Below are 16,307 nucleotides of genomic sequence, written 5' to 3'. Positions count from 1 at the left end.
TGTCATCTCTCAGCTTTGGAAAAATGCCTATAGCCAGGCTTTACAGTGTTAGAAACAATGGGAAAAGGCAGACCCTCTCAGGAATGCCTGATAGCAAACGGTCAGCCCAGACCTTAGGTAGGCTGAGGGCCGAGCAGAGAGAGAAGATGAGCTGGACTGCCTTTCATACTGAGTTTTAATGTACTTGTTCTAAAGGCCATGAGTCCTGAGTTCTGGTTAAGGCTCTGTTCGTAAGTTGGTTTTTGGCCTGGGCTTGCTGCACTACTTCTCTAGGCTCAGTTTCCTTATCAGTAAAACAGAAGAGGAGAGGTTTTGCATGATGGTCTCCAAGATTCCTGCTAACATTAATGGTTTAGGTGTCTGTATTCTTCTAGGTCGCCTGGTTTTTGCAAATCACTATGGGCACCACCGCCACAGAGACCCTGGCTGTGGCAGGAAACATCTTTGTGGGTATGGTAAGCACCTTGAGGCTTTTTGATCTTCTAAGAAACTGATAATTTGGCACAAAACAAGAGTATGCTTTCCTTGTGAAAAGTCAAATAAATGAAGACTGTGGGGCAGCCAATCTCAGATGAGAAAGAATTGAGAAGCTAAAAGAAGACTCTGCTCATTGCATTCACCCTTTGTGCCTAATCATACTTTCCTGGGAATACTTAATCTGGAGAGATAGCCTTCATCACTTCTTTTTTTTTGTGGGGGTGGGGGGGCGGGGCAAGTTTTGCTCCCATTGCCCAAGCTGGAATGCAGGCCCAATCTTGACTCACTGCAACCTCTGCCTCCCAGGTTCAAGTGATTCTCCTGCCTCAGCCTTCCAAGTAGCTGGGGTTACAGGCATGCGCCACCACGCCTGGCTAATTTTTGTATTTTTAGTAGAGACGGGGTTTCTCCATGTTGATCAGGCTGGTCTTGAACTCGTGACCTCAGGTGATCCACCTGCCTCAGCTTCCCAAAGTGCTGGGATTACAGGCCTGAGTCACCACACCTGGCCGCCTTCACCACTTCTAACCACCACTTCCTACACAGGAATGTAGGGAATGTTCTGGTCCAACTCATATCCCTCTTCAGAGGCTATAAAGGGTGTTTGGTCCTCATTCTGGTTTCTCCCTGTGACTCCCTGCGGTGCTTGGTTTCCAAGGTCTCTAAGGAAGAAAAAAATCACTTGTCTTGCTCATGGCTAAGGCCAAGGCCTCTTCCACATAATACTTGCTTGGTAAACTCATCTGTATGGAGTAGGTGCTCCATATGTGTTACTGACTGACCAGTTCAGTGTTGGAGACAATGACTTGTCACATTTACAGGGAGTTAGTACTGAGGTCTTTCTCTCCCAAGGCTCTAGGCTGCTTCTGAAATGTTCTCAGAGTACTTCCAGGTACTTTACCATAGCATTCCACATTTTGCTGAAATTATACATAATCAGCCTTGTTTCCTGTGAGACTATAAGCTTCTAAGAGTAGGGACTTTGCCTATTCATATTAATGTCCTTAGCATCTAATATAGTGTTATGCACATAGTTGGCATTTGTGAAATAATAGATACCATTATCTTAAGTCAGCGCTAGATATGGCTTACATAGTTGGGTCTTCACAATTTCATAACATTATCACAAACATTATTTCTTTTGCTTATTTCATAAGCAGGGGGTGTGGATCATCTATATGCATTTCATTTAATGAGTACTGTTTAAGTATCTAATATATTCTCATTAAGTGCATCGCATTCCATAAGTTCCGTAAGTGTGTGGTTTTAGATACTGAGAATATATAAATAAAATATACCATTTCTCTTCTATAACTTTTGTGTTTTTGAGACGGCGTCTCAATCTGTCACCAGGCTGGAATGCAATAGTGCAATCTCAGCTCACTGCAGCCTCTGCCTCCCAGGTTCAAGCGATTCTCCTGCCTCAGCCTCCTGAGTAGCTGGAACTACAGGTGCACGCCACCACACCCAGCTAATTTTTCTGTTTTTAGTAGAGGCGGGGTTTCTCCATATTGGCCAGGATGGTCTCAATCTCTTGACCGTGTGATCTGCCCGCCTCAGCCACCCAAAGTGCTGGATTACAGGTGTGAGCCACCATGCCCAGCCTTCTGTAACATTTTAACATGTCGATAGATGAGACAGACATATATGGAAACAGGTGAGAACTGTGCCAGCCAGGACATGATTGGGTGCTAGAAGAAGTAAGGCAGATGTTGGATGGGCCTGATAGCAGGGCTCTGTGCTCACTAAGTAAAGCTGTACCTCACTGAACAGTGCTCACACTGGATGGACGTGTGTCTAGTGGGTCCAGCCCCTGGGGCTGGGGTGGGCACTCTGGTGTGGGGAGTTGCACCTTCGTGGAATCTATTTTCTCCCTGTTGGTAGACAGAGGCACCTCTGCTCATCCGTCCCTACCTTGCGGACATGACACTCTCTGAAATCCATGCGGTGATGACCGGAGGGTTTGCCACCATTTCTGGCACTGTGTTGGGAGCCTTCATATCCTTTGGGGTAGGTACAGTCTGCTTGATCACTCCTGGGTGAGCTTGAGTTGGGTTTAATAGAAACACTGATGCCTAAGTCTGGCCTTACAGGTTGATGCATCATCCCTGATTTCTGCCTCTGTGATGGCTGCCCCTTGTGCTCTTGCCTTGTCAAAACTGGCGTATCCAGAAGTGGAGGAGTCCAAGTTCAAGAGTGAGGAAGGGGTAAAACTGCCCCGTGGGTGAGTCCAAGGAGGCAAAAATGCTTTGGGAGATGGTGAGCTGCAGTTAAGAGTGGCACTGTGGTGGTAGAGACTTCACATCTCCCTGAGGGGGAATAATGCGATTCCATATTCCTTCTTGCCTATCTCTGCTGCTTGCTAATTATGCTGGTTTTCTTCATTTAACCCTCCCACCTGGCACTAGCTTCTGTATGCCACTAGCTCTCTATCCTTGCCATCAGTGCAATTATATGACAATTATATCTGATACAGCTTCAGAGTAATTTCCACTAATAGTGTCACTGAGGAACTCCTGTCACCTTCTACACTGGCCTTGCACCCTCCTCCCGTACAAGAAGGAGAGTAGGATCTCTTTTCTCTGAGGGGCTGAGACTACTCTAGATACCCTACTCTTTCCCTCTGCCCAATAATCACAGGAAGGAGAGGAATGTCCTGGAAGCTGCAAGCAATGGAGCCACAGATGCCATAGGTCTTGCTGCTAATGTAGCAGCCAACCTGGTTGCCTTTTTGGCTGTGCTAGCCTTCATCAATGCTGCCCTCTCCTGGCTGGGGGAATTGGTGGACATACAGGGGCTCACTTTCCAGGTAAATGATTATATTTGTTGGGCTCTCTCTGGGATGTGGTTAGGTAGCCCTTCAACCATGCATGTCCTCCTGACCCACAGTAAGCTAAGAGAGAGCATGAATAGAAGGGTGGAGGAGATTGGGCCAAGGCTCCAGGGAAGGTCCTTGGCACCTGACCTTTGTTATTAGTCCTTCTTTTTCCTAGGATCTCTCTCTTTCACTCAGGTCATCTGCTCCTATATTCTAAGGCCCATGGTTTTCATGATGGGTGTAGAGTGGACAGATTGTCCAATGGTGGCTGAGCTGGTGGGAATCAAGTTCTTCACAAATGAGTTTGTGGCCTATCAGCAACTGTCTCAATATAAGAACAAACGTCTCTCTGGAGTGGAAGAGTGGATTGAGGGAGAGAAACAGTGGATTTCTGTAAGTGACAATCCAAAAAGCATAAACACTGTGAGGTCTCAGCCATGATTATCTGAGGGTAGACAGAAAGTGCCACACAGGTATGTTGTAGACCCACAGATACCTTTCCAGGGTCGCAGGCCTAATTACAAAGCAAACAAAAGAGTATACCTAGCAGGCTCATCTGCAGCGCCTGAGCTATTATAGGGTTGCATGCTATTACCTGCCATACCCGCCAACCACTGTCCCAACTCTGACCCAACTTCTCTCTATAATTAATTGCTAGGTCTTTACAGCTGGGGCAGTCCAGGGCAGACACTGTCTTTTGATGGTCTATGGTCTCCTTCTTCATTTTAAGTTTAAACTGCTCCAAATTAATATCCTATATCTCTTTCTTTTTCTCTCTCCTCTTCCTTCACAGTCCTTCTCATTCCCAGGCCTTCTCCTTATTCATAGCCTTCAACAAGAACAGCGTTGGGCAATGAGGCCCATGGTGGTTTCCATGTCATTTTCCCTATAGTAACTCAGGGAACCAGTTATTTTCTGAGCATCCTTTTATGTTCCTTGGGAAACCATGGGAAAGACTGGGGGCTCTCTGTACTCTGGAAGTTCTATTTTGATTATAAGACTGCATACATGGGACTGAATTTATTTGGTTATTTATTTTTGTTTTCCCCAGGTGAGAGCTGAAATCATTACAACATTTTCACTCTGTGGATTTGCCAATCTTAGTTCCATAGGAATCACACTAGGAGGCTTGAGTGAGTTCATCCATTTTCCCAGCTCCCCAGTAAGACAGCCAGAGCCCAGCTTCTGTAGCGGGTAGTCTTAGTGCTTCAGTACAAGTTGGGATCAGATAAGGAAGCTGATGTGAAATGGACCCATTTCTTAGATTGTAATTGACTTGGACCTAATTGGCAGTCATGCTACCTGGCTACGCACAGAGCCCTAATCTCAAATTGTTACTTTTTTTCCTTTTGATTTGAAGGCCTCAAAGGCTAATTTTATTTTCATTTTCTCTATGAGGAAGAAAACATAATGATATTATTTCTATTTTGCCATTACATTGGAATAGAGCATATATAAGATCTCTCTTCCTCCCTCCCTCCCCTCTGCCTCTCTTTCTCTCTCTCTCTCTTTTTTTCTTTCCTTTTTGACAGAGTCTCATTCTGTTGCCCAGGCTAGAGTGCAGTGGTGTGATCTCGACTCATTTCAACCTCCACCTCCTGGGTCCAAGCGAATCTCACGCCTCAGCCTCCTAAGCAGCTGAAATTACAAGTGTGTGCCACCAAGCCCATTAATTTTTTTTTTTTTTTCGTATTTTTAGAAGAAACAGTTTCACCATGTTGGCCAAGCTGGTCTTGAACTCAAGTGATCTGCCACTGTGGTCTCCAAAAATGTTGGGATTACGGGTGTGAGCCACTGCACCTGGCCTCATATTTTATTCAGTAGTGAAGACACTTTTTGAAATTAGGCTGCTCATTAGTTGTCCTCAATGGAAGCACAAGAAATTACAACAAATAAAAGCAGCAGGCACATAAGGCAGATACAGAGTAAGGGAGAGTAGTATAAAGTGTTGGATTTAAATCTTCAAGTACAAATGTTAAAGGAGTAGGTTTTTGAAGCAGACACAGATCTGTTTAGACTGTTAGAGATACTGCTGCATGCGGGTGACGGGCAGAGGAATAATATGAGGAAAGTGGAATTGTCCTTGAGTGCAGGGGCACAGGGATGACTAGCAGATCCCAAGTTTGGAAGATACAAGTTAGAAATGGATCTTAGGCTGGATGTGGTGGTTCACACCTATAATCCCAACACTTGAAGGCCATTGCAGGAGAATTGCTTGCTATAGGAGTTTGAGAGCAGCCTGGGGCCAACATAGTGAGATTCTGTCTCTACAAATAATTTAAAAATTAGCTGGGCATGTTTGCACATATGCCTGTAGTACTAGCTACCCAGGAGGCTGAGGTGGGAGGACTGCTTGAACCCAAATAGAGGCTACAGTAAGCAGTGATCATAACATTGCACTCTGGCATGGGTGGCAGCAGGGGGAGGTCCTGTATAAAGAAAAAAAGGTAAGGAAAGAAAGGAAGGAAGGATGGAAGGAAGGACGGAAGGAAGGAAGGAAGAAAGGAAGGAATTTTGGAATAGATTATAATAAATATAGCTCAGTGTGTCCCTTTTTAAAGGCAATTATATTCTGAGGTAGTCATTTAAGTCATGTATTTGGTAGCCAATTTAATTTAAGGGGGAAATAATTCCCTTCCAATTTACCTTTTCCCCTTCTGTTAAACACCTGTCTACATTGTTGTAGTCTTGATGCCTGATTACTGTCTGACTATGAGATTGCCATCTAGTAGTGGGATATGCATTGTGTGACTAAGTCTTAGGTGAGTGTTGCATTCCTTAGCCCTGTGTCTCAAAATAGCCCATGTAATTCTGGTCCAGGCTTAAGAGTGCATATCTCAAGCGGCGAACGCCAGGCATTTGTACCTGTCTAGATCAACCCAGAGCCTTGCTTGATCCAGATATGTCTTGGGTATGTTCACAGAACCATTAAAATGAGGGTCAGACACTCAATCCTTGATCTGAGGAAGGTCTAAGTTAGTGATCCCTCAGAACTAATGTATACACACATTTCTTAGGGCAACACTGGCCAGTCTCAGGTGGATGGTAATAAGGATGCTCTTCATCAGCTGTGTTTTGTTCCTCTGCTTTCTTCTAAGTCGGGACTCATGGGATTTACCTGATTGCCTGGTGGGAAAAAGCTGAAATTATTTTATTTTATTGTCTACAGCATCAATAGTACCTCACCGGAAGAGTGACTTGTCCAAGGTTGTGGTCAGAGCCCTCTTCACAGGGGCCTGTGTATCCCTTATCAGTGCCTGTGTGGCAGGTAGGTGCCTCAGCTCTGATGGAGATGCTGCTGCATGCGGGTGATGGTTGGAGGAATAATATGAGGAAGGTGGAATTGTCCTTGAGAACAGGGGCAGCAGAGATCACTTCCCTAGATCATGACAGGATGTCTTTGGGAATATTGATTTATCCATCCATTCCACAGAAACATGGCAAAGGCACCTAATCAAGTTTCCTCAATTCATACAGAAAGAATGAAGAGAAGCATGTGTCAAATCTTTCCCCTGGTATCTCTGTCTGCTTTATCCAGGAATCCTCTATATCCCCAGGGAACCTGACTGCGTCTCCTTCCTAAACACAAGTTTCACCAATAGAACCTATGAGACCTACATGTGCTGCAGAGAGCTCTTTCAGAGGTGAGTACCAGAAGCCCATTCCCTTTTCTTACCCATGGTTCTCAGGTCTCCAGGGTAATCCTGTTGAGATTGAATAGTGTATGAGAAGGGCTGTGGGTACTGGTAATGGCCTAGATCAGTGTTCTTTTCTCTTATAGGGTGCATCTTCATTATTAGCTTAGTATGCTCCAGTGACAGGGTTTAACTCTATTGGTGGGCTACTGAGAAGCAGAGAAGCAAGGGAAGAAGTAAAGAAAAGAAGAATTATTTCCCTGATAAGAAATTACTCTACTGGCTGGGCATGGTGGCTTACACATCCAACCCCACACTCTGGGAGGCCGAAGCAGGAGTATTGCGTGAACCCAGGAGTTCAAGACAAGCCTGGGCAACATAGCGAGACTGTGTCTCTATTTTATATTAACTTTAAAAAAAGAAATTACTCTACTTATTGTGACTGGAATACAGAAAGGTTATAGGTAAAGACTTAGCAATGGTTATAAGTGGCTAAAATGTTATAGATTTCTTCAGACAAAAATGAAGACTGAGAGGATAAAGTTGAATTGATAAAATCATGATGAATACAGGTAGTGTAAAAATGAACTTGTTTACCAAAATCTAGAATATGAAAATAAGAGGATATATCATTCATCTAAAAGAACTAGTTTTGGAACACATGAAAGGAAGGATTTGAGGAACTAGAATGTTTGGTGCCTTCAAATCAAATGTGTGTATGTATTGGTGGTAATATATGGGTTAGTGAAGAGAGTTGTGGGAAAAAAGGCTGAGAGATTATAAGAAGCCTTTTATGAAATACGAAAGAATTTAGGTTTTGACCTGCTGAATTCTGAACACTGGCATGATCAACTATGCTGTTTCAAAATATCATTCTGGTAGTCATTTGGATGACAGGGAGTCCAAAAAATAGCCTGCTATAATAGTCCTAGTGAGAGACAGTAAGAATTGATACTAAGTGGTTGTGAAGTTGGATACACTAGATCCAGTAGAATTAATAGGATTGGTCATTGGCTAGATAGGAGGAAGAGGTGGGGTGGGGAAGAGGAAGGAGTCTCAAATGACTATCTTTTTTCTGGCATGAGCAAGTGGGTCTAAGGAGTGCCCTTCATTCACAGAGGAGGACTAGTTTCAGGAATGGGAGTAAAAGAGAGAGGATTATGGCTTGGTTCGGTTTTCATTTTGTATATATTTTTTTATTGAGATGGGGTCTCACTTGCTGCTTGGGCTGGTCTTGAACTCCTGGCCTCAAATGATCATCCTATCTTGTGCTCCCAAAATGCTGGGATTACAGGCCTGAGCCACCATGCCCAGGCTTAATTCAGTTTTTGATGTGTTAACTTGGAGGTATTTGCAGGACCACCCTATGAAGGTACTGAAAAACCACCTCAGGTCTGGGCTGCCAGAGAGAAATCAGAGCTGGAGATACATTTTAAAGTTATGGGCCAGACACAGTGGCTCACACCTATAATCCCAGCACTTTGGGAGGCCACGGCAGGAGGATTACTTAAGCTCAAGAGTTCAAGACCAGCCTGGGCAACATGGTGAAACCACATCTCTACTAAAAAAAAAAAAACCAAAAAACAAAAAAACTAGCCTGGCATGGTGGTGTGTGTCGGTAGTCCCAGCTACATGGAAGGCTGAGGTGGCAGGATCACTTGAGCCCAGGAGTTAGAGGGTGCAATGAGCTATGATCCACGCCACTGCAGTCCAGTCTGGGTGACAGAATGAGACCCTGTCTCAAACAAACAAACATTTGGAAGTTATTAAGTGATCTGTTCACCATATAGGTAGATATTCAGGTACTAGTTGCTTAACAGGTTACTGGGCCAAGTTAATGAATGGTGCCCCTCCTGTGTTTGGAGGTTATCATCAGAGAAGGCAACCAACATATTTTTTAAAAAATTCTTTTGATGCACTATTAAAGATGAGTTATGGCTGGGTGTGGTGGCTCATGCCTGTAATCCCAGCACTTTAGGAGGCCGAGGTGGGGGGATCGCCTGAGATCAGCAGTTCAAGACCAACCTGACCAACATGGTGAAACCTCGTCTTTAATAAAAATACAAAAATTAGCTGGGCATAGTGGCGGGCACCTATAATCTCAGCTACTTGGGAGGCTGAGGCAGGAGAATTGCTTGAACCTGGGAGGTGGAGGCTGCAACGAGCTGAGATTGTGCCATCACACTCCAGCCTGGGTGACAGAGTGAGACTCCATCTCAAAACAAAAAAAAAGATGAGTTATGAGCTGGAGTCATCATTGCTCTGGCATAGTTTGATTCTTTTTGTTTGTTTGAGACACAATCTTGCTCTGTTGCCCAGGCTGGAGTCCAGTGGCACAATCTTGGCCCAGGCTCAAGCAATCCTCCCAATTCAGCCTCCCAAGTAGCTGGGACTACAGGGCAGGTACACATCACCATGCCTGGCTAATTTTACTTTTTGTAAAGATGGGCATTCATCATGTTGCCTGATTCTTACGTTCTTATGGCATTTTGGTGGATTTCTAAAGTCACATACTAAAGATCATTAGCATCTAGAATATGAAAGACGTAATGTTTTTGTCCAATTAATTTATACTAATTAAGTGTAAGCTATTTTCAAGAGGAAGGTGGCCTTGGAATACCACGTTACTTTTTAGAATAAATTCAATACTAAATCATTATAAGCCATACACTCTGACTCAGGGGTATCTGTAAATTTCCAAATGGACTGTGGTTAGGAATTGGGAAAAGGAGCAGACACATAGTTTAGCGTTTCTTGCTAGTATTATCTTGGGAATGAATGAGAAAAGAAATGTAATTGGGTTTTGTTTATTTGGTCACGGCTGACAGATCCATTTACAGGTTTTTTTTGTTTGTTTGTTTTCAGCTGCTTAATATAACTTATTGCTATATTTTGTTGCTTTGTTCCTATCTGACCCAATATGTACCTCTCTGGATGTTCTTTGCAGTACTTCTCTGAATGGCACCAACGCTCCTTCTTTTTCTGGTCTCTGGGAAGACAAGGAGTTCAGTGCCATGGCCCTTACTAACTGCTGTGGATTCTACAACAATACCATCTGTGCCTAAGGCTGCTCGATCCATTTCCGTAACAGTTTTGATCTTAACAGCTTTGTGACAGCAAAGGTGTTTACATACTCCAGTTTCCCACAACTATCTCACCAAGATCTTCAACAGGAAATGTAAAAGATTCATTCTGGTTCGCTGTATCCCAATAATGAAAAGTAGCTTTTGTTTTTCCATTATTTGGCTAGACCAAAAAAAATGACATTCCTCATGGGCCCTGCCTGAAATTTTATTTAAAAAAATAAATATTACGATATCAAAAAAATCTTATAAATCTTGCTCCTAGTTGCCATCTTAAAAATATGTGATGCAGTATGCTATAAATGTGATTTAGTATGTAATGTGCCTGGGATGGGGGAGAAGCTCTATTTCTTGGCGTTGTGGATGAGCCGGATTTTTATTACTGATGTTACATTTGAAAGGTATATGAATATTTAATGATAAGACCTTTCTGGTTGTCAAACATTTGTAAATCTAAAAACTTCTAAACACCATTACATAGTAAACAAAAAATACTTCCTGTATACTCAGGAAGACTTCTAAGGAATATGCATTTCTTAAAGGTCATTACTTTGTTTTAGTATTCTGCTTTAGTGCTAGCCACATTTGCTCCAAGTTTATGGGGAATCCTTTAAAACAGTAATTTTCAGTGGGAAGGGGGCCAATTTTGCTTTTCAGAGGGTATCTGACAATGTCTCCGGACATTAATGGTGATTTAAGCGGGAGGATGCTACTGACATCTAGTGAGTAGAGGCCAATATTGCTGCTAAAATTCCTATAACCAAAGGTCAGCCCTCCCACAACAAAGAATTCTCTGGTCCCAAATGTCAACAGTGCTGAGACTGAGAAAGTCTGATTCAAAATATTTATTATATTTAATATTATTTATTATATCAATATTATAGACTTCAGGAAGGGATTCAAAAGGATATAGTTCCTCAAAAAGTTAAATACAGAATTACCATATAACCCCATAACTCCACTCCTACATATATATTCAAAAGAATTGAAACTAAGTTCTCAAACAAGTACATGTACATGCATGTTCACAGTAGCACTATTCACAACAGCCAAAAATTGGAAACAGTGTAAATGTCCATCAATAGATAAACTGTGTTATGTACACACAATGGAATTTTATTCACTCATTAAAAAAATGAAGTACTGATTTATGCTATGTAGAACCCTGAAAACATGCTAAATTAAAGAAGCCAGATACAAAAGGCTTATTATTGTATGATTCCATTTATATGAAATATTTAGAATATATAAATCCATAGAGACAGAATGGAGACTGGCGGTTGCCAGGGACCGGGGGAGAAGGGATTAGAGAGTAACTCCTTAACGAGTTTGGGGTTTTCCTTTGGGGTGACGGGAATGTTTCGGAACTAGATAGAGGCGGTGGTTGTGCAACATTGCGAATGTTCTGTCACTGAATTGTTCACTTCAAAATGGCTAAGTTTATGTTATGTGAATTTTACCTCAAAAAAAATTTTTTTTAGGTTTCAGGTACTTGTATGTTCCCTTAGCTAATCTACCTCCTTCAATTTCCCAATTCTCTGAGCTCAGAACCACTTGGTCGTCTTCTCAGTCTCCATTCCTATCCTCTCTCCCGTGTTTGGCCAAACTTGACTGAAAAAGAAAGCTTCAATAAATTGTTTCTTGAACTACAGATGAATTTTACTCTATGCCTGGTTTATTTCTGAGAGGAAGCAGAATGCAATGGTTGGTGCTATTGGACATGAGCCCAGATTGCTTGAATTCTCATTCAAGCTCTGCCAGTTATCACTAAGGTGATCTTGGACAAGTTCCTTAACATCTCTGTGCCTTGGCATCCTCATCTATAAAATAAGGATAGTGGGACCCACCTTAGGGGTAAAGATAGTGACATTGTTGTAAGGGGCTTATCTGTTTTCTGTTGCTTATAACAGAATATATAAAATTAGGTAATTTATGAAGAATAATATTATAGTAATAGTATTATAAAGAAAAGGAATTTATTTCTTACCGTTAAGGAGGCTGAGAAGTCCAAGGTCAAGAGGCCGCACCCGGTGACAGCATCTTGCCAGTAGGGACTCTGCAGAGTGAGGGGCAGTGTAGGGCATCACATGGTGAGGGGGCTCAGTGTGCTAGCTCAGGTATCCTCTTATAAACCCACCAATCTCTCTGCGTGATAACCCATTAACCCACGAATGGATTGGTCCATTCGGGACTGCAGAGCCCTCATGACCCAATCATCTCTTCAAGACCCCAGTTCTCAATATTGCCACACTGGGGATTAAGTTTCAACATGAGTTTCCGAGGCGGCAATCAAACCACAGCAGGGATCAAAACTGACTGCTCGCTGCGAGTCTAATGTAAGGTTAGTTATTACTACTAGCTGCTACTAATAGCTATTACTATACTTACTATAATACTATAGTAATACTATTATAAATTATAGTAATAATAATGTTATTACTACTATTAAGGTACCTGAGTTCACGGGTATCGATTTGTTGAGTAATGTATGAAATTCGGTTCACACAAGGAAGCATCAGAGATGGAGAGGGCTCTTTATCTTCCTCCAGGGCGGAGGCCAACTTTTTAATTCGGTTTTTAATTCTCAGGTTCTTATTTAAAGCAAATCTGGCCTAAACCCTCCCTCTTAGAGGGCTTCGCTGTAAATGCGGGAAGCATGCCAACCTTAGCACCAGTGTCTGCAGAACACTGTCAAAAGCAGGAGGGAACAAGAAAAACAACAGCTGACAAGAGTCCTCAAAACACACCACAGGGCGAGAGGCGCTTCCGGGCGAGGCCGGAAGTGATCTAAGCGAGTTGGACCGCTTGGGTTGGGTGGAAGGCACAGTCAATCCTGGGAGGCCCCTAACTGGGACCAACCACTCTCGGGCTCCGCCCTGGGGGCGGGGAAACACGCCCACTTCGCGTTCTGGGAGGTTCCGCAGCGCAAGCGCATTCCGTCCACAACTAGTTTACCCGGGCTCTGATCCGGGACGCTGAGGGAAGAGCTGAACCTGAGAGAAAAAGACGGAAGATCATGGAAAGGCGCTGTATTAGGGGAGGAGTAGTGAGGAAAGGAGACCGCGGGGTTGAGGAGAGGAGGGAGTCAGGTTGCGTCACCGAATGGGAGGTCTGTTGTTTAAAGTACACCGTAAAGCCTCTCTGGTGCCTGTTGTTTACAACCTGCCCTTGTTGCTTAATGTGTATGGACATGTTTCTAGGCCAGTACTTCTAAAGCTGTCTCATTCATTTTATTTACTTATTTGTTTGTGGCAGGTTCTGGCTCTGTTGCCTAGGCTGGAATGCAGTGGCACTATTTGGGCTCACTGCAGCTTCCACGTCCCAGGCTCAAGCATTCCTCCTGCCTCAGCCTCCTGAGTTGCTGGGACCACAGGCATGTGCTAATTTTTTTATGATTGTAGAGATAGGGTCTCGCCGTGAACGTTGGTGTGTCCTGAAATTCACATGTTGAAATTCTACTTCCCGGGGAGATACTAGGAGGCGGAACAAGAGGGTGGAGCTCTTAGGAAAGGGATTAGGTCATGAGGATGAAGCCATCATGAATGGAATTAGTGCTTTTATTAAAAAGGCCTGGCCGGGCGCGGTGGCTCAAGCCTGTAATCCCAGCACTTTGGGAGGCCGAGGCGGGTGGATCACGAGGTCAAGAGATCGAGACCATCCTGGTCAACATGGTGAAACCCCGTCTCTACTAAAAATACAAAAAATTAGCTGGGCATGGTGGCGCGTGCCTGTAATCCCAGCTACTCAGGAGGCTGAGGCAGGAGAATTGCCTGAACCCAGGAGGCGGAGGTTGCGGTGAGCCGAGATCGCGCCATTGCACTCCAGCCTGGGTAACAAGAGCGAAACTCCGTCTCAAAAAAAAAAAAAAAAAAAAAAAAAAAAAAAAAAAAAGCCTGAGAAAGGTCCCTTGCCCCTTCTGCCATGTGAGGTTACAGTAAGATGATGGCTGTGAGATCATGAAGAGGAACTGGCCCTCATCAAACACCAAATCTTCTAGTGCCTTAATCTTGGACTTCCTATCTCCAGAACTGTGAGAAATGAATTTCTTTTGTTTAAAAGACACCTAGTCAAAGGTGTTTTTATCCTAGTAGCCTGTGCAGACTAAAGCAAATAGTTTCTCCTTATCTCTATCATAAATTTCTTATGTTTCTTTTCAGTGGCACCTGGCTCCATGTCCTGTGTATGTCTGACTCCTAGAGGCCAGAGGTAGGCTCAGGGGTGGGGTTAGGGAATGGGTTGGGTCCAGCTGGTGGTTGATGAGGGTGGCCTGAGGGATTCAGACAGGAAGCTCCATGCCATGTTTATGGTATAAGACCAAATATCAGAACTGATGAAGCCAAATCTGTTGTCAGGTAATGGGAGTGATGTAAATCCAGGAATGGGAGCAACTAGGTCATTAAATAGTTTCTTTTTTTTTTTTTTTTTGAGATGGGATCTCACTCTGTCACCCAGGCTGGAGTGCAGTGGCATGATCCTGGTTCACTGCAACCTCCATCTTCCGGGCTCAAGTGATCCTCCTCCCTCAGCCTCCTGAGTAGCTGGGACCACAAGTGCACGCCACCATGCCTGGCCAATTTTTGTAATTTTCGTAGAGGCAGAGTTCCACCTTGTTGCCCAGGCTGGTCTTGAACTCCTGAGCTCAAGTGATCTACCTGTCTCGGCTTCCCAAGGCCACCACACCCAGACAGGTCATCAAATAGTTTCAATGCAATTGCCAGACACTCATGATAAACATCTGTCATCAACAGGAAAGCACAGTTTAGGAAATTGATTCAAAATTACCTAAATATATGTTACTGCTAATATTTTTATTAGATATCAGTTTCTATTTTTTAAAACTCAGCTCTTGCTTCTAGACAAGTAAATGGTGTGTTTCTTTAAAGCCCAAAATGTGCTTTGTCGCTGTCTCAAGGTTCATGCCTCTCACATTCATCAGTAGATTTCCTTTGACTTAAAAATCCTTTCCATAAATTCAAAGCAGGAATCAAAACATAATATTGAAGCAGTTTAACAAATACAGAGTGGAGTTTTTTTTTGCTGAAGTCATATTTCCACTTGTCAAGAGCTGTTGTTCCCTGAAGGGAAGTAAACATTATGACTGTGGCATTGAGTGCCTGATAAAGAAAAATGGGAAGAGAGAGCCTTGTTTTCCATGGCAACAAGACTCAGATTTGAATTATTCATCAAATGAAGAATATTTATTTATGATTAACCAAACTCAGAGGGCAATGTCATGAATTTCCCACAGAAAATATGTTCTTCAGACACTTGACAGTTGAGGATTCCTGTATTGATGGTTTCAGAAGCAAATGTATGACTCTGTGAATGGGCAAACTATCTTTGAGCTATGTCGTTATGATTTATAGAACAAAAATCAGTATCAATTTATTTCCTTGGTAGATTTCAGAGACAAGTTAAATATTTAAAAGAATGTTTTAGGGTAGAGAATGGAAGGCATTATCACCAGTCATATTTCTATAAAAGCAGTGCATTCCATTGCATAATTATTTGCTGCCTAGATGGTGGTTGTCATTCTTGTGGATTGACTACAAAGCTGTTTGCTGCCTGACTGCCCTGTGCTGCTGTGGACCACAGCTCTTGGTACTGTTGAGTCGCTTAGATTTGGCTATGTCAGTGTGTGACTGAGCACAGTGGTGCTTAACAAAGGCTTAGAAGGGGTGGGGAACATGCTCCTACCAGCCATATCATGTAAGAATCGCACACACAAAATTAACTTGATTACTATTCATAATAATAGCTAACATTTACTGAGTGCCTACTGACTGCCAGGCATTGGATATTACTTGACCAAATTCTCACAAAAATGCTACGAGGTCTCACAGTCATAAAGTCACAGCCACAGCCCCTGCTGCTAACCTGCCCCCACACACCGAGGGGCCCCCGTGTAGTTCTGACTAGGAGGAAAGACTGAAGCACATTGGGCAAAATGGACTGCAGAGGCTCTGCCCTCCTAAGAAGCTACCTAGAGGAACGGGTACTACAACCCTGAAGTGTGGGAGAGTTCATGTCTAGGGTAGGACAAACCTTGACCACTGAGAGACAGGAGATAAAAAGAAGCCAGCATTGTTCACCTTTCCTCCTGGGAGAGGCAGTGGCTTCATATGCACCCTGTGGAGATGCCCTGGAAGACCAGGCAAACATCTTTGTTTGCAATGAAGCTATGGCCATCTTGGTAGCACATTTCTTTGTTTTTACATCTTCCCTACCTCACTTCTTTTTTCTCCTCATGCTTCCTTGCCATTTTACCAGTCAATAAAACATTCGTCATAAAAA

At 43.3% G+C, this 16,307-nt stretch overlaps 2 protein-coding genes and 1 long non-coding RNA gene across 20 annotated transcripts in view; 2 read left to right on the top strand and 1 right to left on the bottom strand.

Annotated features, from left to right (window-relative positions):
• SLC28A2 (solute carrier family 28 member 2) overlaps window positions 1–11,652 on the top strand; it is a 39,318-nt gene extending 27,666 nt beyond the window's left edge. For 5 of the 6 annotated variants that reach the window (XM_074393673.1, XM_074393670.1, XM_074393671.1 and 2 more), the window contains 9 exons: window positions 375–455; window positions 2,362–2,487; window positions 2,571–2,701; window positions 3,118–3,286; window positions 3,491–3,688; window positions 4,347–4,428; window positions 6,465–6,563; window positions 6,834–6,939; window positions 9,878–11,652. In XM_074393673.1, the coding sequence (XP_074249774.1) occupies window positions 375–455; window positions 2,362–2,487; window positions 2,571–2,701; window positions 3,118–3,286; window positions 3,491–3,688; window positions 4,347–4,428; window positions 6,465–6,563; window positions 6,834–6,939; window positions 9,878–9,995 (1,110 nt within the window). In that variant the 3' untranslated portion in view covers window positions 9,996–11,652. The remainder of the gene's footprint in view (window positions 1–374; window positions 456–2,361; window positions 2,488–2,570; window positions 2,702–3,117; window positions 3,287–3,490; window positions 3,689–4,346; window positions 4,429–6,464; window positions 6,564–6,833; window positions 6,940–9,877) is intronic. The other variant, XR_012516279.1, reaches the window with a different exon arrangement.
• The window catches only part of SHF (Src homology 2 domain containing F), a 108,914-nt gene extending 96,137 nt beyond the window's left edge, over window positions 1–12,777 (bottom strand). For 4 of the 5 annotated variants that reach the window (XM_074393675.1, XM_074393677.1, XM_074393674.1 and 1 more), the window contains exons 1-2: window positions 12,468–12,777; window positions 12,001–12,069 (exon numbers count right to left, since the gene is read on the bottom strand). The gene's annotated coding sequence lies outside the window, so the exon portion shown is untranslated. The remainder of the gene's footprint in view (window positions 1–12,000; window positions 12,070–12,467) is intronic. The other variant, XM_074393678.1, reaches the window with a different exon arrangement.
• Window positions 12,778–12,965: 188 nt separating this feature from the next.
• Window positions 12,966–16,307, top strand: part of LOC104651540 (uncharacterized) — a 100,474-nt gene continuing 97,132 nt past the window's right edge. For all 9 annotated transcript variants that reach the window (XR_012516277.1, XR_012516278.1, XR_012516275.1 and 6 more), the window contains exon 1: window positions 12,966–14,219. This is a non-coding gene — a long non-coding RNA (uncharacterized LOC104651540). The remainder of the gene's footprint in view (window positions 14,220–16,307) is intronic.

The sequence above is a fragment of the Saimiri boliviensis genome, chromosome 2 (assembly GCF_048565385.1).
Source record: "Saimiri boliviensis isolate mSaiBol1 chromosome 2, mSaiBol1.pri, whole genome shotgun sequence".
Lineage (NCBI taxonomy): Eukaryota > Metazoa > Chordata > Mammalia > Primates > Cebidae > Saimiri > Saimiri boliviensis.
The sequence above is the reverse complement of the archived record's forward strand: the minus strand, read 5'-3'. Positions and strand labels throughout refer to the sequence as shown.